The sequence below is a fragment of the Coregonus clupeaformis genome, chromosome 10, assembly GCF_020615455.1.
Source record: "Coregonus clupeaformis isolate EN_2021a chromosome 10, ASM2061545v1, whole genome shotgun sequence".
In the NCBI taxonomy this organism is placed as follows: domain Eukaryota; kingdom Metazoa; phylum Chordata; class Actinopteri; order Salmoniformes; family Salmonidae; genus Coregonus; species Coregonus clupeaformis.
The window spans coordinates 2,083,798-2,108,008 of record NC_059201.1 but is presented as its reverse complement, the minus strand read 5'-3'; the positions used below and the strand labels follow the sequence as shown (position 1 = coordinate 2,108,008).

The 24,211-nt window shown below is 41.7% G+C and overlaps 1 protein-coding gene across 1 annotated transcript in view; it reads right to left on the bottom strand.

Annotated features, from left to right (window-relative positions):
• LOC121574729 (ceramide synthase 5) overlaps positions 1-24,211 on the bottom strand; it is a 37,406-nt gene that overhangs the window by 5,283 nt on the left and 7,912 nt on the right. Inside the window, exons 2-8 of the mRNA XM_041887277.2 lie at positions 19,078-19,186; positions 16,630-16,760; positions 14,714-14,771; positions 14,555-14,605; positions 14,166-14,258; positions 11,017-11,145; positions 8,782-8,888 (exon numbers count right to left, since the gene is read on the bottom strand). Of these exons, the coding sequence (XP_041743211.2) occupies positions 8,782-8,888; positions 11,017-11,145; positions 14,166-14,258; positions 14,555-14,605; positions 14,714-14,771; positions 16,630-16,760; positions 19,078-19,186 (678 nt within the window). The remainder of the gene's footprint in view (positions 1-8,781; positions 8,889-11,016; positions 11,146-14,165; positions 14,259-14,554; positions 14,606-14,713; positions 14,772-16,629; positions 16,761-19,077; positions 19,187-24,211) is intronic.

The following is a 24,211-nucleotide window of genomic DNA, read 5'->3' as shown; positions in this document are numbered from 1 at the left end:
GGGTCGAGACTACAGTTTATAAGGATCAGTTGTGGGTCTACTCTCTACAGTTTATAAGGATCAGTTGTGGGTCTACTCTCTACAGTTTATAAGGATCAGTTGTGGGTCTACTCTCTACAGTTTATAAGGATCAGTTGTGGGTCTACTCTCTACAGTTTATAAGGATCAGTTGTGGGTCTACTCTCTACAGTTTATAAGGATCAGTTGTGGGTCTACTCTCTACAGTTTATAAGGATTAGTTGTGGGTCGACTCTCTACAGTTTATAAGGATCAGTTGTGGGTCTACTCTCTACAGTTTATAAGGATTAGTTGTGGGTCGAGACTACAGTTTATAAGGATCAGTTGTGGGTCTACTCTCTACAGTTTATAAGGATCCGTTGTGGGTCTACTCTCTACAGTTTATAAGGATCAGTTGTGGGTCTACTCTCTACAGTTTATAAGGATCAGTTGTGGGTCTACTCTCTACAGTTTATAAGGATCAGTTGTGGGTCTACTCTCTACAGTTTATAAGGATCAGTTGTGGGTCTACTCTCTACAGTTTATAAGGATCAGTTGTGGGTCTACTCTCTACAGTTTATAAGGATTAGTTGTGGGTCGAGACTACAGTTTATAAGGATCAGTTGTGGGTCTACTCTCTACAGTTTATAAGGATCAGTTGTGGGTCTACTCTCTACAGTTTATAAGGATCAGTTGTGGGTCTACTCTCTACAGTTTATAAGGATCCGTTGTGGGTCGAGACTACAGTTTATAAGGATCAGTTGTGGGTCTACTCTCTACAGTTTATAAGGATCAGTTGTGGGTCTACTCTCTACAGTTTATAAGGATCAGTTGTGGGTCTACTCTCTACAGTTTATAAGGATCAGTTGTGGGTCTACTCTCTACAGTTTATAAGGATCAGTTGTGGGTCTACTCTCTACAGTTTATAAGGATCAGTTGTGGGTCTACTCTCTACAGTTTATAAGGATTAGTTGTGGGTCGAGACTACAGTTTATAAGGATCAGTTGTGGGTCTACTCTCTACAGTTTATAAGGATCAGTTGTGGGTCTACTCTCTACAGTTTATAAGGATCAGTTGTGGGTCTACTCTCTTCAGTTTATAAGGATCCGTTGTGGGTCTACTCTCTACAGTTTATGAGGATCAGTTGTGGGTCTACTCTCTACAGTTTATAAGAATCAGTTGTGGGTCTACTCTCTACAGTTTATAAGGATCCGTTGTGGGTCTACTCTCTACAGTTTATGAGGATCAGTTGTGGGTCTACTCTCTACAGTTTATAAGGATCCGTTGTGGGTCTACTCTCTACAGTTTATGAGGATCAGTTGTGGGTCTACTCTCTACAGTTTATAAGAATCAGTTGTGGGTCGAGACTACAGTTTATAAGGATCCGTTGTGGGTCTACTCTCTACAGTTTATGAGGATCAGTTGTGGGTCTACTCTCTACAGTTTATAAGGATCAGTTGTGGGTCTACTCTCTACAGTTTATAAGGATCAGTTGTGGGTCTACTCTCTACAGTTTATAAGGATCAGTTGTGGGTCTACTCTCTACAGTTTATAAGGATCAGTTGTGGGTCTACTCTCTACAGTTTATAAGAATCAGTTGTGGGTCGAGACTACAGTTTATAAGGATCCGTTGTGGGTCTACTCTCTACAGTTTATGAGGATCAGTTGTGGGTCTACTCTCTACAGTTTATAAGGATCAGTTGTGGGTCTACTCTCTACAGTTTATAAGGATCAGTTGTGGGTCTACTCTCTACAGTTTATAAGGATCAGTTGTGGGTCTACTCTCTACAGTTTATAAGGATCAGTTGTGGGTCTACTCTCTACAGTTTATAAGGATCAGTTGTGGGTCTACTCTCTACAGTTTATAAGGATCAGTTGTGGGTCTACTCTCTACAGTTTATAAGGATCAGTTGTGGGTCTACTCTCTACAGTTTATAAGGTCTAGAAAGACACAGTAGCAGGCTGTATTTTTACTTCTGATACCGAGATGCGCGGCCTGTTGTGGATCATCATTCTCCCAAGTCCTCCTATAATAATGTGGCTCCCGGCAGGCCCAGTTATTCAGGAAAGATTAGCCTCCTCTCCAATCCGAGCGGCTATTCCTCGTGCAACCTAATGCTTCTCAATATAGCTTAAATATTTGTCACTTCACTTTTAAAATGTATTACATGTGGCATAAACACAAGCAGACAATGTTTTAATCTGATTAGGCTACTCCAAGTCTCCTGTATGCATGCACACGTTCGTCCAAAATGTAATTCCAGCGTCCTCTAAATGGCTGGACATTAACCAGGCTTCCATCCAACCTTTCTATGAGAGTAAAAGTACATGTCGGATAAAAAAATGTCACGACCAATGATGTATATAAACCCTGGATTGCTGATGCTATGTATTGGCCATTGAGAGGCTTTCAAGCCACAGGTCGGCCATATTGGTACTCCCCAGTAGGAGCAGTCCACCATAGGAATGAGTGGAATTCTACAGTATTTCAATTAAATGTTTCAAGAACAAAATTACATGTATTTAAGTATTTTTTGTTGTAGTGGGGACAGTAACATTAATCAATTTTTTTTTTTTTTTTACTTTCAGTTTATATACAGCACCAGTCAAAAGTTTGGACACACCTACTCATTGACCGTCATCTTGAACTTCTTCCATTTTCTAATAATTGCACCAACAGTTGTTGCCTTCTCACCAAGCTGCTTGGTTGAGTGTGTGGTTGGAGTCTGTTTGATTGAGTGTGTGGACAGGTGAATTTTATACAGGTAACGAGTTCAAACAGGTGCAGTTAATACAGGTACTGAGTGGAGAACAGGAGGGCTTCTTAAAGAAAAACTAACAGGTCTGTGAGAGCCGGAATTCTTACTGGTTGGTAGGTGATCAAATACTTATGTCATGCAATAAAATGCAAATGAATTACTTAAAAATCATACAATGTGATTTTCTGGATTTTTGTTTTAGATTCCGTCTCTCACAGTTGAAGTGTACCTATGATAAAAATTACAGACCTCTACATGCTTTGTAAGTAGGAAAACCTGCAAAATCAGCAGTGTATCAAATACTTGTTCTCCCCACTGTATTTGCGGAAAAAATACATCTGGGGGATTGGAAGTGATGCAGACAATAACGTTGATGGAAGTTACAATCTATCTGCAATATTAAAGCTGATCTACCCCCTAAAAAATAAAATAACAGGTGTGCCTTGTTAAAAGTTAATTTGCGGAATTTCTTTCCTTCTTAATGGAATCATGTAGTAACCAAAACAGTGTTAAACAAATCAAAATATATTTTATATTTGAGATTCTTCAAAGTTGCCACCCTTTGCCTTGATGACAGCTTTGCACACTCTTGGCATTCTCTCAACCAGCTTCATGAGGTAGTCACCTGGAATGCATTTCAATTAACAGGTGTGCCTTCTTAAAAGTTAATTTGTGGAATTTATTTCCTTAATGCGTTTGAGCCAATCAGTTATGTTGTGACAAGGTAGGGGTGGTATACAGAAGATAGCCCTATTTGGTAAAAGACCAAGTCCATATTATGGCAAGAACAGCTCAAATAAGCAAAGAGAAACGACAGTCCATCATTACTTTAAGGTCAGTCAATCCGGAAATATTCAAGAACTTTTAAAGTTTCTTCAAGTGCAGTAGCAAAGACCATCAAGCGCTATGATGAAACTGGATCTCATGAGGACCACCACAGGAAAGGAAGACCCAGAGTTACCTCTGCTGCAGAGGATAAGTTCATTAGAGTTACCAGCCTTAGAAATTGCAGCCCAAATAAATGCTTCACAGAGTTCCAAGTAACAGACACATCTCAACATCAACTGTTCAGAGGAGACTGTGTGAATCAGGCCTTCATGGTCGAATTGCTGCAAAGAAACCACTACTAAATGACACCAATAAGAAGAGACCTGCTTGGGCCACGAAACACGAGCAATGGACATTAGACCAGTGGAAATGTGTCCTTTGGTCTGGAGTCCAAATTGGTAATTTTTGGTTGAAACCGCTGTGTCTTTGTGAGACACGGTGTGGGTGAACGGATGATCTCCGCATGTGTATTTCCCACCGTAAAGCATGGCGGAGGAGGTGTTATGCTGTGGGGGTGCTTTGCTGGTGACACTGTCTGTGATTTCTTTAGAATTCAAGGCACACTTAACCAGCATGGCTACCACAGCATTGTGCAGCGATACGCCATCCCATCTGGTTTGTGGTTAGTGGGACTATCATTTGTTTTTCAACAGGACAATGACCCAATACACCCCCAGGCTGTGGGAGAGTGATGGAGTGCTGCATCAGATGACCTGGCCTCCACAATCCCCTGACTTCAACCCAATTGAGATGGTGAAGGAAAAGCAGCCAACAAGTGCTCAGCATATTTGGGAACTCCTTCAAGACTGTTGGAAAAGCATTCCAGGTGAAGCTGGTTGAGAGAATGCCAAGAGTGTGCAAAGCTGTCATCAAGGCAAATGGTGGCTATTTGAAGAATCTCAAATATAAAATATATTTTGATTTGTTTAACACTTTTTTTTGGTTACTACATGATTCGTATGTGTTATTTCATAGTTTTTATGTCTTCACTATTATTCTACAATGTAGAAAAAAAATAAAATAAAGAAAGACCCTTGAATGAGTAGGTGTGTCCAAGCCTTTGACTGGTAATGTACATATATATATATATATAGGTTTAGCTCACATAATATAACTTTAAATGATCCATTAAGGTGTCTGTAATAGAATCAAATGTGGCAAAAATGAATGTAGACATTAATAAATGCATTTCTATAGCTTCCAAAATATTCGTTTTACAATGGTGGGGGATTGCCAAGATGGAGTAGCATTAAAACAGCACCCCCTATCTATCATCTAGTGAATATATACATCATTGGTCACGACAGGCCTGATGGCAACAGCAAATGTGTCGCTAAACTTTCCAAATGTCGACAAAACAAAATACGCTAGGACAAGGTGGGATTTTTTTGTGTCGGTAAAATGAAATATGCGAGAAATGCCGGTGAAACGCTTTTATGAGCAAATATTGATATAACAACCATTATATCGAAGTACACTTGGAGTCACGCGATGACATGTTGTGTGGTCCTCCCACTACGACTCAGGAAACCATGCAGTTTATTAGGCTACAGATGAAATAAGTTATGGTGAACTTCACAGGGTGGTGAAAGTGCACGGTGATGAGCTTGATGCTCCTTTCCAATAAATATCCAGGGTCTTATTCTGGTGACATGATGACCGATGCTTGGATGCCGTTTGACAAATAAAAATAATCTGCACTTTTGTCCATAATAATCTCATCATGTAGGCTATACCCACACTGAATCTGCAAGATGTTGGCTAGAATGCACGTGCCAAGACCAGAGTGGGGCACATTTGCTAAACCTGCGCAACATTTTTAGTGACAAAACCATCAATAGAGTTCAAAATGTGATGGAGATCCATTGACATTTTATTCAAATTTAATTTAACCTCAAGTTACTATTATCCGCAACAAGCCAATTTGATGGAAACACAATTCTGATGGGAAAATGCGCCTATTGCGGAGTTTAGAATATTCCCGTGAAAATCTGTCGCCAATTGGATGGAAACTATGGCTATAGACACCCTAAAGACTTTCATTATGCCTTCACATCATGGTTCACCAGCAGCCCCAAACATCTAAAGAATAAGTTACAGACCAGCCAAAACAAGCTTGTAAGAATTGTACTTCAACTCCCCCCCCTCATACTCATCTGGAAGTCGAGCATTTTAAGCGGCTAGGCTGGCTATCTGTGGGGAAAAGAGTAGTATTAATTCAACTTGGTCTGGGTCCACAGAATTATCACAGACACATTTCATTTGTTAGAGATGTCCACCAGCCAGAGACTCTAATATTCACTGTTTTTAAATATAAGAGTCTATCTGGAAAGAACACAGTTTTATATACCGGCTCTGTTGAGTGGAACAAACTACCACAGCAACTCAAAGCCATTAACAACCATAACCACTTTTAAAAAAATAATGTCAATAGCTGGCTAATGTTTGAACAGTAGAACCTCTTTTTGTCTGCATCTCTGTAATGTGTCTGTATCTCTGTAATGTGTCTGTATCTCTGTAATGTGTCTGTATCTCTGTAATGTGTCTGTATCTCTGTAATGTGTCTGTATCTCTGTAATGTGTCTGTATCTCTGTAATGTGTCTGTATCTCTGTAATGTGTCTGTATCTCTGTAATGTGTCTCTGTACTTCTGTAAAAAATTGGGGACCATAATGAAAATAAGTCCCCGACTATTGTGCAATCCCGGTCACTTTTTTAAATGTTTGTACTGTGTGTATACACTCAGTGAACAGTATATTAGGTACACCCATCTAGTACCGGGTCGGACCCCCCTTTTCCTCCAGAACAGCCTGAATTCTTCGGGGAATGGATTCTGCAAGGTGTGGCATTCAAACGTTGCTCAATTGGTATCAAGAGGGACCTAACGTGTGCCTGGAAAACATTCCCCATACCATTACACCACCAGCTACCAGCCTGTACTGTTGACACCAGGCAGGATGGGGCCATGGACTCATGCTGCGTACGTCAAATCCTGACTCTGTCATCAGCATGACACAACAGGAACCGGGATTCATCAGACCAGGTGATGTTTTTCCACTCCTCAGTTGTCCGGTGTTGGTGATGGCGTGCCCACTGGAGCCGCTTCTTCTTGTTTTGAGCTGATAGGAGTGGAACCCGGTGAGGTCGTCTGCTGCAATAGCCCCATCTGTGACAAGGATCGACGAGTTGTGCTTTTCGAGATGCCGTTCTGCACACCACTGTTGTACTGTACCGTTATTTGTCTGTTTGTGGGCCGCCTGTTAGCTTGCACGATTCTCCTTCGACCTCTCTCGTCAACAAACTGTTTTCGCCCACAGGACTGCCGCTGACTGGATGTCTTTTGTTTGTTGCACCATTCTCGGTCAACCCTAGACACTGTCGTGCGTGAAAAGCCCAGGAGGTACTGGATCTGTGCCAATTCTAACATTCAATCCAACAGTAACTGAATGCCTCTATGCCTGTCTGCCTGCTTTATACAGCAAGCCACGGTTACGTCAATGTCTGTCGGAGTGAACCATTCTCATGACGGGGTGGTGTACCTAATAAACTGTGTGTATATGTATTTGTTTTAACTGACAAATCAAATCAATCAATCCAAACGAAGTTTAATGACATTCTGAGATTGTCAAGCCAAGCCTTCGATACTGGGTAGGACTACAAGGTAGCGGGGGGATGTATTTTCTGTTTGTTTGACAGTCTATTCATTGGTGCTTTGACAATGATATTGAAGTGGCGAAGTCCGTATGCTTTGTTTTATTGATTGTGTGGCACAGAAACCTGTTGGTGGAAAATGTGTTGCATATACTTTATATAATTATAAATATGGCATCAAAACGTTGAACATCTTATTTCTCCCCTAGCTGATCATTGTCTGCAGCCGGCTCTGATCGTAGGCAGGGAGCGTGAGCTAGTCCGTGGTGGTCAGCGAACCCTCAACCCTGCCCCGTAGCCCTGCGTGGCATCGACCGTGCCACAAAAGCATGCTGAAGTGGCAAAGTCGATATCCACATTTATAAACACAGCTATTGTTATTTGTGGACGTAAACATTATTTTGAGTTAATTCCATGAGGGGGGAGGGTGTGCAATTTATTTTAGAGTACAAGGGGAGGGTCATGTGAAAATATATTTTTACGTTGGGGAGGAGGGTGCATTTTTTTTTGGGGGGGGTACCTTGAGTTGGACAGGAAATCAGCTCAAAGTGATTTTAATTTAGAAAATCTGTTCCCAAGTATTCCCCCGCATAATAGAGAGGCATATGTGATCGTATCTCAACGTAATCAAGGTTTGAAATGATTTGTCTAATACTGTATTTGTTTGGGATTCTTGCGGTCAATTTCCAGTGTACAAATTATTTATAATCTATGTTACGGCTCCCCGACCACCCGCTCAAGGAAAAATTGGCCCAATCCTAAATGCAATTTGGGACCCCATGCCTATATAGGCTATAGTGCACTACTTTTGACTAGGGCCCATAGTGCACTACTTTTGACCAGAGCCCTATGTAGGAAATAGGGTGCCATTTGGGACGCACTCCAAGACGCTGAATATAGCAGCTCAGGTTACCTCCACTGCCCATCATAGGCCTGGCCCTCTATCGATGGTCTTCCTGGAGAGCTGCTTCCGTCCACATTAATATCACAGATGTACTACGTCCCAAATGGTACACCATTCTCTATGTAGTGCGCTATTTTGGACCAGGACCCTCTGGGCTCGGGAATAGGGGCCATTTGGGACCAAGCCTTAGAGTAGTGTCAATAACTAACCATAGAGGTTACTGTAGATGTCTCTGCTGAATGTTATTTAACCTTTACTTATCCAGGAAGTCCCATTGAGGTCAGAACAATACCTGTTTCCTAAGGGAGACCTGGCAGACAGACAGACAGACAGACAGACACTAACCATAAAGGTAGAGGGTAGACAGATAACTGGGATGTTTCGTTAGTGCAAATTGTAGAAAAACGTTTTTCAACTGAAAAAGTTTCCCAACAAAACCAAAAGTTACTTATTGGACAAATTCAGGTAGGTGCCTCCCTGTTTCGGTCCATTTACTTAGTTTAGTTCCAAGTGAATACACACCAGTGCTGCACGCACCATAGAGGGTAGATAACAACCATAGTGTCACTAACCATAGAGGGTAGATGACAACCATAGAGTCACTAACCATAGAGGGTAGATGACAACCATAGAGTCACTAACCATAGAGGGTAGATGACGAGCCGTGTGATGAAGAAGACTACTGCAAACAGAACAAACAGGAAGTCACACAGGCGCTGGTACTTGGTGTAGTTGGCCAGCTTGGCTGCCTGAAAAAGAAGTGTAGGAAAACGTTGATATAATGTACCTACTAGTTTCTGAGTCTTATTGTACTACTGAATGTTCCAGAAGTTCCTTCTACATGAGAAAAAAAGACATGTACTGTACTTTGATGTACACTACCACTCAAAAGTTTGGACACACCTACTCATTCAACGGTTTTTCTTTATTTTTTTACTATTTTCTACATTGTAGAATAATAGTGAAGACATCAAAACTATGAAATAACACATATGGAATCATGTAGTAACCAAACAAGTGTTAAACAAATCAAAATATATTTTATATTTGAGATTCTTCAAATAGCCACCCTTTGCCTTGACGACAGCTTTGCACACTCTTGGCATTCTCTCAACCAGCTTCACCTGGAATGCTTTTCCAACAGTCTTGAAGGTGTTCCCACATATGCTGAGCACTTGTTGGCTGCTTTTCCTTCACTCTGCCGTCCGACTCATCCCAAACCATCTCAATTGGGTTGAGGTCAGGGGATTGTGGAGGCCAGGTCATCTGATGCAGCACTCCATCACTCTCCTTCTTGGTAAAATAGCCCTTACACAGCCTGGAGGTGTGTTGGGTCATTGTCCTGTTGAAAAACAATTGATAGTCCCACTAAGCCCAAACCAGATGGGATGGCGTATCGCTGCAGAATGCTGTGGTAGCCATGCTGGTTAAATGTGCCTTGAATTCTAAATAAATCACAGACAGTGTCACCAGCAATGCACCCCCACACCATAACACCTCCTCCTCCATGCTTTACGGTGGGAACAACACATGCGGAGATCATCCGTTCACCCACACCGTCTCACAAAGACACAGCGGTTTGAACCAAAAATCTCAAATTTGGACTCCAGACCAAATTTCCACTGGTCTAATGTCCATTGCTCGTGTTTCTTGGCCCAAGCAGGTCTCTTCTTCTTATTGGTGTCCTTTAATAGTGGTTTCTTTTCAGCAATTGAACCATGAAGGCCTGATTCACACAGTCCCCTCTGAACAGTTGATGTTGAGATGTGTGTTACTTGGACTCTGTGAAGCATTTATTTGGGCTGCAATTTCTGAGGCTGGTAACTCTAATGAACTTATCCTCTGCAGCAGAGGTAACTCTGGGTCTTCCATTCCTGTGGCGGTCCTCATGAGAGCCAGTTTCATCATATAATATATAATATATATAATAATATAATATGCCATTTAGCAGACGCTTTTATCCAAAGCGACTTACAGTCATGTGTGCATACATTTTTACATATGGGTTGTCCCGGGGATCGAACCCACTACCCTGGCGTTACAAGCGCCATGCTCTACCAATTGAGCTACAGAGGACCACATAGCGCTTGAAGGTTTTTGCGACTGCACAAATGTTCCATATTGACTGACCTTCATGTCTTAAAGTAATGATGGACTGTCGTTTCTCTTTGCTTATTTGAGCTGTTCTTGCCATAATATGGACTTGGTCTTTTACCAAATAGGGCTATCTTCTGTATACCACCCCTACCTTGTCACAACACAACTGATTGGCTCAAACACATTAAGGAGGAAAGAAATTCCACAAATTAACTTTTAAGAAGGCACACCTGTTAATTGAAATGCATTCCAGGTGACTACCTCATGAAGCTCTGTTGGAAAAGACTCAAGACTGTTGGAAAAGCATTCCAGGTGAAGCTGGTTGAGAGAATGCCAAGAGTGTGCAAAGCTGTCATCAAGGCAAAGGGTGGCTATTTGAAGAATCTCAAATCTCAAATATATTTTGATTTATTTAACACTTTTTTGGTTACTACATGATTCCATATGTGTTATTTCATAGTTTTGATGTCTTCACTATTATTCTACAATGTAAACATTTTTAAAAATAAAGAAAAACCCTTGAATGAGTAGGTGTGTCCAAACTTTTGACTGGTACTGTACATTCCAATTCTACACTAGCATATCACTGAGAATGCATTCATAACTCATTCTGAGTAATATGCCAGTTTGTAAGTGTGGACTCTGGAACAGAGCCTGTGTGTGTGTGCGTGTGTATGTGTGCGTGTGTGTGTGTGTGTGTGTGTGTGTGTGTGTGTATGTGTGTGTGTGTGTATGTGTGTGTGTGTGTGTGTGTGTGGGTCCCCGTCCTTCCACACTCACCTCCAGTAGGAAGTCTGAGGCATCGTGGACACACATCACCAGGCTCCCGACACGCAGCATGTTGTTAGCGTAGGAGAAACTGATCAGGCTCACTGTTGCTAGGTGATGGATGAACATGATAGGGAAGTCCTGCAATTCAACAATGAACCAGGAGGTGGTCTGGTTTGTTTTCATATCACAGCAGCTGGGTCATTACAGAACAGTTACAGGGAAATTCTGGAATACTGTTAGATATTGTATACATAAACTACCGTTCAAATTTTTTGTCCATTAAAATGATCAGAAATACAGTGTAGACATTGTTAACTGGAAACGGCTGGTTTTTAATGGAATATCTACATAGGCATACAGAGGCCCATTATCAGCAACCATCAGTCCTGTGTTCCAATGGCACGTTGTGTTTGCTAATCCAAGTTTATCATTTTAAAAGGCTAATTGATCATTAGAAAACCCTTTTGCAATTATGTTAGCACAGCGAAAAACTGTTGTGCTGATTAAAGAAGCAATAAAACTGGCCTTCTTGAGACTAGTTGAGTATCTGGAGCATCAGCAATTGTGGGTTCGATTACAGGCTCAAAATGGCCAGAAACAAATCACTTTCTTCTGAAACTCGTCAGTCTATTCTTGTTCTGAGAAATGAAGGCTATTCCATGCGAGAAATTGCCAAGAAACTTAAGATCTCATACAACGCTGTGAACTACTCCCTTCACAGAACAGCGCAAACTGGCTCTAACCAGAATAGAAAGAGGAGTGGGAGGCCCCGGTGCACAACTGAGCAAGAGGACAAATACATTAGAGTGTTTAGTTTGAGAAACAGACGCCTCACAGGTCCTCAACTGGCAGCTTCATTAAATAGTACCCGGAAAACACCAGTCTCAACGTCAACAGTGAAGAGGCGACTCCGGGATGCTGACCTTCTAGGCAGAGTTGCAAAGAAAAAGCCATATCTCAGACTGGCCAATAAAAATAAAAGATTAAGATGGGCAAAAGAACACAGACACTGGACAGAGGAAGATTGGAAAAAAGTGTTATGGACAGACAAATCGAAGTTTGAGGTGTTCGGATCACAAAGAAGAACATTTGTGAGACGCAGACCAAATTAAAAGATGCTGGAGGAGTGCTTGATGCCATCTGTCAAGCATGGTGGAGGCAATGTGATGGTCTGGGGGATTTGTACAGGGTAAAAGGGATCTTGAAGAAGGAAGGCTATCGCTCAATTTTGCAACGCCATGCCATACCCTGTGGACGGGGCTTGATTGGAGCCAATTTCCTCCTACAACAGGACAATGACCCAAAGCACAGCTCCAAACTATGCAATAACTATTTGGGGAAGAAGCAGTCAGCTGGTATTCTGTCTATAATGGAGTGGCCAGTACAGTCACCGGATCTCAACCCTATTGAGCTGTTGTGGGAGCAGCTTGAACGTACGTAAGAAGTGCCCATCAAGCCAATCCAACTTGTGGGAGGTGCTTCAGGAAGCATGGGGTGAAATCTCTTCAGACTACCTCAACATATTGACAACTAGAATGCCAAAGGTCTGCAAGGCTGTAATTGCTACAAATGGAGGATTCTTTGACGAAAGCTTTGAAGGACACAATTATTATTTAAATTAAAAATCATTATTTCTAACCTTGTCAATGACTACATTTCCTATTCAATTTGCTATATTTCCTATTCAAACTCATTTCATGTATGTTTTCATGGAAAACAAGGACATTTCTAAGTGACCCCAAACTTTTGAACGGTAGCGTATATGCATTTATTTGTTGCGTTAAAAGGGCAGATTTCATTCACAGCAGCTTCATAAAATAACTCTGCTCAATAACCTTTATGACTTCCTCATTTATCTCCTATGAACCTCTATTTCCAGCTTTCTAGCAGTAAAACTCATGATCTACTCTTCTACAATAGAAGTAAGACACATGGACTCCAACAGGGGGAGCACTGTAAGCCAAGGTCAAAGATTAATACTTTGAAGAACCACACAAAAAATCTGTCACACTGAGGACATGTCCAGTGACAGCTACAATAACCAGACCAACTGACAGCTACAATAACCAGACCAACTGACAGCTACAATAACCAGACCAACTGACAGCTACAATGACCAGACCAACTGACAGCTACAATAACCAGACCAACTGACAGCTACAATAACCAGACCAACTGACAGCTACAATAACCAGACCAACTGACAGCTACAATAACCAGACCAACTGACAGCTACAATAACCAGACCAACTGACAGCTACAATAACCAGACCAACTGACAGCTACAATGACCAGACCAACTGACAGCTACAATAACCAGACCAACTGACAGCTAAAATCACCAGACAAACGGTTGAAGTCGTCTGTGACTAAAATATCCGCTCCAGGCAAATATGTAGCCCTAATGATAATGACGCACTTCCATGACCTACCAGTCTACATATTGTATGGTCCATAGGGGCAATTTATGTTTGGTCCATAAAATGGATGCAATTTCTTGCCCAAGGCAGGATGATATGCGTGAAATCTATCTGGCACTTCCTGGTTAAATTGAAAATGACTGCTTCCTTCCTTAGCACATCAAAGACTGAGATAATTCAATAAAGCAGAGAAACAGAAAGAGACTGAAAGGTTCTAGAACTCCTTTCTGATTCGTCTGTACTGGAGCATACCAAAAACAGGGCCTACGTTTATTTTCACCACTATTCACAAGTGAGCAAAGTGCTTTGAAAAAAAAAAAAATATTAATCTCAGTCTTACAAACTCCAACATGGCTTTCTTTAGCCTTATCCAACCCCAGACGGATCTCCTTGACTCCATGGAATCCATGAAGGAATCTCAATAATTCTATTAAGGACCGGAATATTCTATCCTGCTAACACATGACTATAAATCCTGTCCCCTGTGCTGGAATTAGGCATTTACTGATGGAAACAAACAGCATTTCTGAGCAGAACCCATGTGACCTTTCATAATGATTCATGCTAAACTGCTCTAATCCAGTGGAGTCAAGGACATTCCTATACTTTACTCTGTACATCACAACAGAAATAAACATATCTTAGCATACCTAGTAGTTAGTTTTGTAACAAGGAGTCGCAATATGTGTGCGTGTTCCCATCGAACAGACAGCATCTGTTGCCTGTCTTGCGTCTCACCTTGCGTTTGATGTCAGTAAACTGAGAGAACATGAGGGACCAGTAGAAGCCCAGCTCAGTCACGTAGTAGTGGTACAGGCCTGGAGTCAGGACCTGTTAAGACACCAACAGGGACCAAGACAGACAGGGTTTATGTTAATACGGATGGTACAGGTCTGGAGTCAGGACCTGCAGATGGGTCAGCAGCGGGGACAGAAAAAAAAAAAAAAAAAGGTTTTATCTTTAATAAGGATACAGACATTATTGAATGTGTGTAACATACTATAATTTTTCTTGCGCCTTCACAAGTTTACTTAGCAGTGCTCCTCGTCAGAAAATGTCAACAACAGTACTCTATGTAATTCCAAAATACATCCACCCAAATGAAGAGCCAGCCTGTATAATGTCACCTGGTAAGGGTAGTTGTACCAGCAGTGGTGTGTATCCCACATCCACGGGCACTGAAAAAACAAAGACCAACACAATCAGTCCGAATTCAGCGCACCCAATGTTACGCCAAAAAAAGGAAAAAACATGTAAATACACGCACGATCACCAGAATATCTCACCTGCCATAGAAAGCAGATCCCGTAGGTAAATATGCACAGGTAAAATGTAAGCCTCCACCTGAAAACACATGACAGAGACGTGGTCGGACAGAGGAAACCGTACAATCGAAAATGAAAAATTGTCCGGAAAAATAATGTGTGTCAAGTCTCTCACCTTGTATGCATTACATTGACCCTGATCAACCATGTAGACGGTGATATAACCAAGCTAGTCCAATTCATTTACAAATCAGAGCATATCACACCACACACACCATAAACCAATGTGTGCACAATCCCACAGAGATCAAAGGGAAAACTAATTAGTAGATAAGGACCATAGATCTAGACTAGATGTTATAGTCTATGATATGACCCTACATGTTCTGTACTGGGTTTGATAACCTACAGTACCAGTCAAAGGTTTGGACACACCTACTCATTCCAGCGTCTTTCTTTATTTTTACTATTTTCTACATTGTAGAATAATAGTGAAGACATCAAAACTATTAAATAACACATATGGAATCATGTAGTAACCAAAACAGTGTTAAACAAATCAAAATATATTTGAGATTTGAGATTCTTCAAAGTAGCCACCATTTGCCTTGATGACAGCTTTGCACACTCTTGGCATTCTCTCAACCAGCTTCATGAGGTAGCCACCTGGAATGCATTTCAATTAACAGGTGTGCTTTCTTAAAAGTTAATTTGTGGAATTTCTTTCCTTAATGCGTTTGAGCCAATCAGTTGTGCTGTGACAAGGTAGGGGGGTTTACAGAAGATAGCCCTATTTGGTAAAAGACCAAGTCCATATTATGGCAAGAACAGCTCAAATAAGCAAAGAGAAAAGACAGTCCATCATTACTTTAAGACATAAAGGTCAGTCAATACGGAACATTTCAAGAACGTTGAAAGTTTCTTCAAGTGCAGTCGCAAAAACCATCAAGCGCTATGATGAAACTGGCTCTCATGAGGACCGCCACAGGAATGGAAGACCCAGAGTTCCCTCTGCTGCAGAGGATAAGTTCATTAGAATTAACTGCACCTCAGATTGCAGCCCAAATAAATGCTTCACAGAGTTCAAGTAACAGACACATCTCAACATCAACTTTTCAGAGGAGACTGCGTGAATCAGGCGTTCATGGTCGAATTGCTGCAAAGAAACCACTACTAAAGGACACCAATAAGAAGAAGAGACTTGCTTGGGCAAGAAACACGAGCAATGGACATTAGACCGGTGGAACTCTGTCGTTTGGTCTGATGAGTCCAAATTTGAGATTTTTGGTTGCAACCGCCATGTCTTTGTGAGACGCAGAGTAGGTGAATGGATGATCTCCACATGTGTGGTTCCCACCGTGAAGCATGGAGGAGGTGTGATGCTGTGGGGGTGCTTTGCTGGTGACACCGTCTGTGATTTATTTAGAATTCAAGGCACACTTAACCAGCATGGCTACTACAGCATTCTGCAGCGATACGCCATCCCATCTGGTTTGCTGGTGGCTACTTTGAAGAATCTCAAATATAAAATATATTTTGATTTGTTTAACACTTTTTTGGTTACTACATGATTCCATATGTGTTATTTCATAGTTTTGATGTCTTCACTATTATTCTACAATGTAGAAAATAGTAAAAATAAAGAAAGACGCTGGAATGAGTAGGTGTGTCCAAACTTTTGACATGTTCTGTACTGGGTTTAATAACCTACATGTTCTGTACTGGGTTTGATAACATAACCTAAATGTTATATACTGGGTTTGATAACATAACCTAAATGTTATATACTGGGTTTGATAACATAACCTACATGTTCTGTACTGGGTTTAATAACCTGCATGTTCTGTACTGGGTTTGATAACATAACCTACATGTTCTGTACTGGGTTTGATAACATAACCTACATGTTCTGTACTGGGTTTGATAACATAACCTACATGCTCTCACAGAACTTGGTGAGTGTGCTGGGTTTGTCCTGGTTGCGTCTGTGTCTGAACCATCGCTGGACCTTCCTTACATCCCAGTCCAACTGCTTAGATAACCCAACCAGGTGTCGCGAGTCCGGGCCCTACGGGACAGAGAGAGGGGGAGGTATTAGAGAGAGAGAGAGAGAGAGCGAGAGAGAGGGAGAGAGGGTGAGGGATGTATTAGCGAGAGAGAGAGAGAGAGAGAGAGAGAGAGAGAGAGAGAGAGAGAGAGAGAGAGAGAGAGAGGGGGTGAGGGACGTATTAGAGAGAGAGAGAGAGAGAGAGAGAGAGAGAGAGAGAGAGAGAGAGAGAGGGAGGTATTAGAGAGAGAGAGAGAGAGAGAGAGACAGAGAGAGAGAGAGAGAGAGGGTGAGGGACGTATTAGCGAGAGAGAGAGAGAAAAAGAGAGGGAGGTATTAGAGAGAGATATATTAGAGAGAGAGAAAGAGAGGTATTAGAGAGAGATATATTAGAGAGAGAGAAAGAGGTATTAGAGAGAGATATATTAGAGAGAGAGAAAGAGAGGTATTAGAGAGAGATATATTAGAGAGAGAGAGAGAGAGAGAGAGAGGGGGAGGGAGTGAGAAATGGAAGTCAGAAATGAAAGAGTATAAGGAAGGAGGAAGAAACTATGAATGAATTAATAAATGAATGAGGGAAATTCCAATAGGGAAATTTGCTTTGCAACATACAGGGAGTCCTCATAGATACAGTACGACACATCACAAGACATCCCCTCAGATGGCATGATACACAGTATGAGTGGGGGTAGGAGGTAGGAACGGATGTAAAATATGAGGTGGTTGAGTATTGGGTAAAATACTGGGAGTGGGCCATTAGGAGAAAGCTGACAGTAAGCCCAAATGTTTTCTGGGGGAGAGATTGATTGATTTGACGTTTATTGTCCTTCAAGACGAAATAATTTTCCCCCAAATTCCCAAGTTTTACAACAATGTTGATTAGATAATTCCGAGAGAGAAATGAAAGTATGAGGGGAGGAGGAAGAAGGAAGGAACAAATGAAGAACTAAGGCATTGTATTGTTTGGTATTGTGTTAGACTGGAGAGACATAAGGAGACAGAGGAAAGCTGACAGACAGAAATGTTTTCTTTCTGGGAGCTAGTGTACTGCCATTGAGATAAATAATTTCCAGGTTAATGTGTGTGTGTGTGTGTGTGTGTGTGTGTGTGTGTGCGTGTGTGTGTGTGTGTGGCATACCTTTTGTGATGTGTATGTGTGTGGCAGCGAGCATACCTTTGTGATGGATGTAAACACTGTAAACACCTTCTCTAAAACCTTATTCGGGTGTATAGAATAGGACTAAATCAAATCAAACTTTAAATGCACTTTAAATAAAGTTTGATTTGATTTAGTCCTATTCTTTGACTTAGATTTTTGGTTGAGATGGAGACGTGAATCCAACATATTAATTATTAATTTGTAGACAAACTGGAAGTTTGCTCAGTGGCTCAGATGTAACTATCCAAGCAGAAGATAAATATCCTTCAAATGTTGATATTGGGTTGCATTGATAACCACACACAATTAAATATCACTAAATATCATTACATTTGAAATCAACCAGCGCTTGAAACCCTAGGACTATTGTATTGTCTATTGTTAGTTGAATTCTGGTTTGAATTAAAACTATTGCTGTTGATGACTATGCAAATTCTATTTAGGCCTAAATAGCATCATTGATGATTGATAAAGTATGGTCACATTTAATTTGCTCTGTTGAACCTGCCCTTTGAAGTAACTTCGATAGCGACAGTGAATCTATTAAGTGGAGATTTCTCAACAATCATTCTCACGATAGCACATTGGTAGTCAGTGACACACTGGGCTCCCGAGTGGCGGTAGCGGTCTAAGGCACTGCATCTCAGTGCTTGAGGCGTCACTACAGACCCCCTGGTTCGATTCCAGGCTGTATCACAACCGGCTGTGATTGGGAGTCCCATAGGGCGGCGCACAATTGCCCCAGGTTTGGCTGGTGTAGGCCGTCATTGTAAATAAGAATTTGTTCTTAACTGACTTGCCTGGTAAAATAAAATAAAACACATATCAAAGCTAAGCAGGGCTTGGTTAAAACCCTGGATGGCAGACCAAAGGGGAGCTGTAGATACATCAACTCTCCAGTAGGAGGTGCTTCATAGTGTATCTGACGTTGTTTTAAAGTTACAAATGTATCAACATATTTTATACAAGGTCTGTCAATGTTGAAATTTGGTTCCCACAATGACATAATCCTGTGGTTGAAATTTCAACCCTCAAAACAAAAGTTTTACGTTGATAACTTTTTTAAAATCCAATGTATTTTCCATGTAGATTCCAAGTCACAATACGTTGTCAAATTATGTTGAAACAACATTGAATCAACCTCTGTGTGTGTGTGCGCGCGCCAGCGAGCTAGTGTACCTTTGTGATGGATGTAAACACCTTCTCCAGGACAGTGTTGGGTGTGGCTCGCCAGTGGACTGAGGCAGCGTGGATATGCAAGAAGAAGGCACATGGACTGGCTATGAACCTGAAGGAATAATAGCAGTAGAAGCCCTATCAGTTAAACCCTATCAGAACACACAGCTTATCTCTATCTTACTGGCATTATTATATTGACAATGCACACCATCTCACTTACAGACGGACTCATAAACCTGGATGAATATCAGTGAAAAGAAGCATTATCAGAACACAAAGTTCAAAGCTTATAATTTGTATTCTTCACAATTGAGTGCATACTGCTTCCATTCTCATTGGTGTTCATATATTCACACAATGGCTTACATGACTTGTTGGATATCATTGTAATTTTTTGTTGTTGTAATTTCAACATTTGTCCAAACACCAGCCAAAAGTCAGAGGGAAGAGATTAAATATACAGAAACTAATGTTAAAAAAGCAGGACTGTCAAAACATTTGTGAGTCAGGACAAGAGGCCAGGAAAAAGAGTAGAGATGAAATATGACGCCATACATAACTAGTTTGGCACAGCATCAGTGAGTGCTGCATACAGTAGAGTACAGATGTATTTTCATAAGCACTCCATGTGTTAGTGTTCCTTCAGTGTCCTTCAGATAATAGAAAGAATAGCTTACAAAATAGAGCAACTTGCTTACTTTAATAATAATAAAAAGAGCAACCTGCTTACTTTAATAATAATAAATAGAGCAACCTGCACACTCAGTAAAGGTGAGATGTGTTTTGCTAGTGTTGCTTGTCTTTTCTCATTATAGCCTGGACTGTTTACAGTTGAAAATCATAACAGTAATATTCCAAAACAGACAGACCACACACTAGTGTCGTGGTAATTATTCTAATCAAAGGAGAGACTTTTCGATTCCCTCAAAACAATTGAACTTTATTAATTACTGCAGTAATGGAGTTGGTCGGTAACCACCCCTGGAGGTGATCACTGCGAACTCAGAAGAGCAGAACTGAGGTTCTGTCTCTAGTTAACTTACTGCTTGTTTATACAGAAATACTAATGTAACCTAGAACACTAGGTCATTCCCTCAAACGATTAAGTCCAGTGTTCATCTTCCATATAGGATAAATAAACTGGAGATTGGGTCTCCCTGGCACCGACAGACAGGCACACAGACACTAATCATGGAATGGAATGTTGTCTTATCACCAGGTCATCGCAAATCAACTGTCAGCGTTTAAATCTCAGAGGCTCATCTCAGTTCCACACAGACACAGGAGAGTTGTAAAAACCCTATTATGTTACCTCTCAGGAGAACAGACAGTGTGAATGTACTAATACAGTGGGGGGGAAAAAGTATTTAGTCAGCCACCAATTGTGCAAGTTCTCCCACTTAAAAAGATGAGAGAGGCCTGTAATTTTAATCATAGGTACACGTCAACTATGACAGACAAAATGAGGGGAAAAAATCCAGAAAATCACATTGTAGGATTTTTTATGAATTTATTTGCAAATTATGGTGGAAAATAAGTATTTGGTCAATAACAAAAGTTTCTCAATACTTTGTTATATACCCTTTGTTGGCGATGACACAGGTCAAACGTTTTCTGTAAGTCTTCACAAGGTTTTCACACAATGTTGCTGGTATTTTGGCCCATTCCTCCATGCAGATTTCCTCTAGAGCAGTGATGTTTTGGGGCTGTCGCTGGGCAACAGATCTGGAGACTGGATAGGCCACTCCAGGACCTTGAAATGCTTCTTACGAAGCCACTCCTTCATTGCCCGGGCGGTGTGTTTGGGATCATTGTCATGCTGAAAGGCCCAGCCACGTTTAATCTTCAATGCCCTTGCTGATGGAAGGAGGTTTTCACTCAAAATCTCACGATACATGGCCCCATTCATTCTTTCCTTTTCACGGATCAGTCGTCCTGGTCCCTTTGCAGAAAAACAGCCCCAAAGCATGATGTTTCGACCCCCATGCTTCACAGTAGGTATGGTGTTCTTTGGATGCAACTCAGCATTCTTTGTCCTCCAAACACAACGAGTTGAGTTTTTACCAAAAAGTTATATTTTGGTTTCATCTGACCATAGGACATTCTCCCAATCCTCTTCTGGATCATCCAAATGCACTCTAGCAAACTTCAGACAGGCCTGGACATGTACTGGCTTAAGCAGGGGGACACGTCTGGCACTGCAGGATTTGAGTCCCTGGCGGCGTAGTGTGTTACTGATGGTAGGCTTTGTTACTTTGGTCCCAGCTCTCTGCAGGTCATTCACTAGGTCCCCCCGTGTGGTTCTGGGATTTTTGCTCACCGTTCTTGTGATCATTTTGACCCCACGGGTGAGATCTTGCGTGGAGCCCCAGATCGAGGGAGATTATCAGTGGTCTTGTATGTCTTCCATTTCCTAATAATTGCTCCCACAGTTGATTTCTTCAAACCAAGCTGCTTACCTATTGCAGATTCAGTCTTCCCAGCCTGGTGCAGGTCTACAATTTTGTTTCTGGTGTCCTTTGACAGCTCTTTGGTCTTGGCCATAGTGGAGTTTGGAGTGTGACTGTTTGAGGTTGTGGACAGGTGTCTTTTATACTGATAACAAGTTCAAACAGGTGCCATTTATACAGGTAACGAGTGGAGGACAGAGGAGCCTCTTAAAGAAGAAGTTGCAGGTCTGTGAGAGCCAGAAATCTTGCTTGTTTGTAGGTGACCAAATACTTATTTTCCACCATAATTTGCAAATAAATTCATTAAAAATCCTACAATGTGATTTTCTGGAGAAAAAAAATCTCAATTTGTCTGTCATAGTTGACGTGTACCTATGATGAAAATTACAGGCCTCTCTCATCTTTTTAAGTGGGAGAACTTGCACAATTGGTGGCTGACTAAATACTTTTTTTCCCCCACTGTATATCTAATACATTCTAATATAAAAGTAATGTGATTAACATTGTGATTCTACGACACTAGTCTAACAGATTCAACCCCTTTCACCCGGCCACTCCAACATTGGTTAGCCAAACTGTGGGTAAGCCAGAAGTCTACATTAAAGGTTAGCCAAACTGTGGGTAAGCCAGAAGTCTTCATTAAAGGTTAGCCTAACTGTGGGTAAGCCAGAAGTCTTCATTAAAGGTTAGCCAAACTGTGGGTAAGCCAGAAGTCTACATTAAAGGTTAGCCTAACTGTGGGTAAGCCAGAAGTCTACATTAAAGGTTAGCCTAACTGTGGGTAAGCCAGAAGTCTACATTAAAGGTTAGCCTAACTGTGGGTAAGCCAGAAGCCAACAACAGAGGTTAACTGTGGGTAAGCCAGAAGTCTACATTAAAGGTTAGCCAAACTGTGGGTAAGCCAGAAGCCCACAACAGAGGTTAACTGTGGGTAAGCCAGAAGTCTACATTAAAGGTTAGCCAAACTGTGGGTAAGCCAGAAGCCCACAACAGAGGTTAACTGTGGGTAAGCCAGAAGCCCACAACAGAGGTTAACTGTGGGTAAGCCAGAAGTCTACATTAAAGGTTAGCCTAACTGTGGGTAAGCCAGAAGCCCACAACAGAGGTTAACTGTGGGTAAGCCAGAAGCCCACAACAGAGGTTAACTGTGGGTAAGCCAGAAGCCCACAACAGAGGTTAACTGTGGGTAAGCCAGAAGCCCACAACAGATGTTAACTGTGGGTAAGCCAGAAGTCTACATTAAAGGTTAGCCTAACTGTGGGTAAGCCAGAAGCCCACAACAGAGGTTAACTGTGGGTAAGCCAGAAGCCCACAACAGAGGTTAACTGTGGGTAAGCCAGAAGTCTACATTAAAGGTTAGCCAAACTGTGGGTAAGCCAGAAGTCTACATTAAAGGTTAGCCTAACTGTGGGTAAGCCAAAAGTCTACATTAAAGGTTAGCCTAACTGTGGGTAAGCCAGAAGTCTACATTAAAGGTTAGCCAAACTGTGGGTAAGCCAGAAGTCTACATTAAAGGTTAGCCTAACTGTGGGTAAGCCAGAAGTCTACATTAAAGGTTAGCCTAACTGTGGGTAAGCCAGAAGCCCACAACAGAGGTTAACTGTGGGTAAGCCAGAAGTCTACATTAAAGGTTAGCCAAACTGTGGGTAAGCCAGAAGCCCACAACAGAGGTTAACTGTGGGTAAGCCAGAAGCCCACAACAGAGGTTAACTGTGGGTAAGCCAGAAGTCTACATTAAAGGTTAGCCTAACTGTGGGTAAGCCAGAAGCCCACAACAGAGGTTAACTGTGGGTAAGCCAGAAGCCCACAACATAGGTTAAGTGTGGGTAAGCCAGAAGCCCACAACAGAGGTTAACTGTGGGTAAGCCAGAAGTCTACATTAAAGGTTAGCCTAACTGTGGGTAAGCCAGAAGCCCAAAACAGAGGTTAACTGTGGGTAAGCCAGAAGCCCACAACAGAGGTTAACTGTGGGTAAGCCAGAAGCCCACAACAGAGGTTAACTGTGGGTAAGCCAGAAGCCCACAACAGAGGTTAACTGTGGGTAAGCCAGAAGTCTACATTAAAGGTTAGCCTAACTGTGGGTAAGCCAGAAGCCCACAACAGAGGTTAACTGTGGGTAAGCCAGAAGCCCACAACAGAGGTTAACTGTGGGTAAGCCAGAAGTCTACATTAAAGGTTAGCCAAACTGTGGGTAAGCCAGAAGTCTACATTAAAGGTTAGCCTAACTGTGGGTAAGCCAGAAGTCTACATTAAAGGTTAGCCTAACTGTGGGTAAGCCAGAAGTCCACATTAAAGGTTAGCCAAACTGTGGGTAAGCCAGAAGTCTACATTAAAGGTTAGCCTAACTGTGGGTAAGCCAGAAGCCCACAACAGAGGTTAACTGTGGGTAAGCCAGAAGCCCACAACAGAGGTTAACTGTGGGTAAGCCAGAAGTCTACATTAAAGGTTAGCCTAACTGTGGGTAAGCCAGAAGCCCACAACAGAGGTTAACTGTGGGTAAGCCAGAAGCCCACAACAGAGGCCAGAAGTCTACATTAAAGGTTAGCCAAACTGTGGGTAAGCCAGAAGCCCACAACAGAGGTTAACTGTGGGTAAGCCAGAAGCCCACAACAGAGGTTAACTGTGGGTAAGCCAGAAGTCTACATTAAAGGTTAGCCAAACTGTGGGTAAGCCAGAAGTCTACA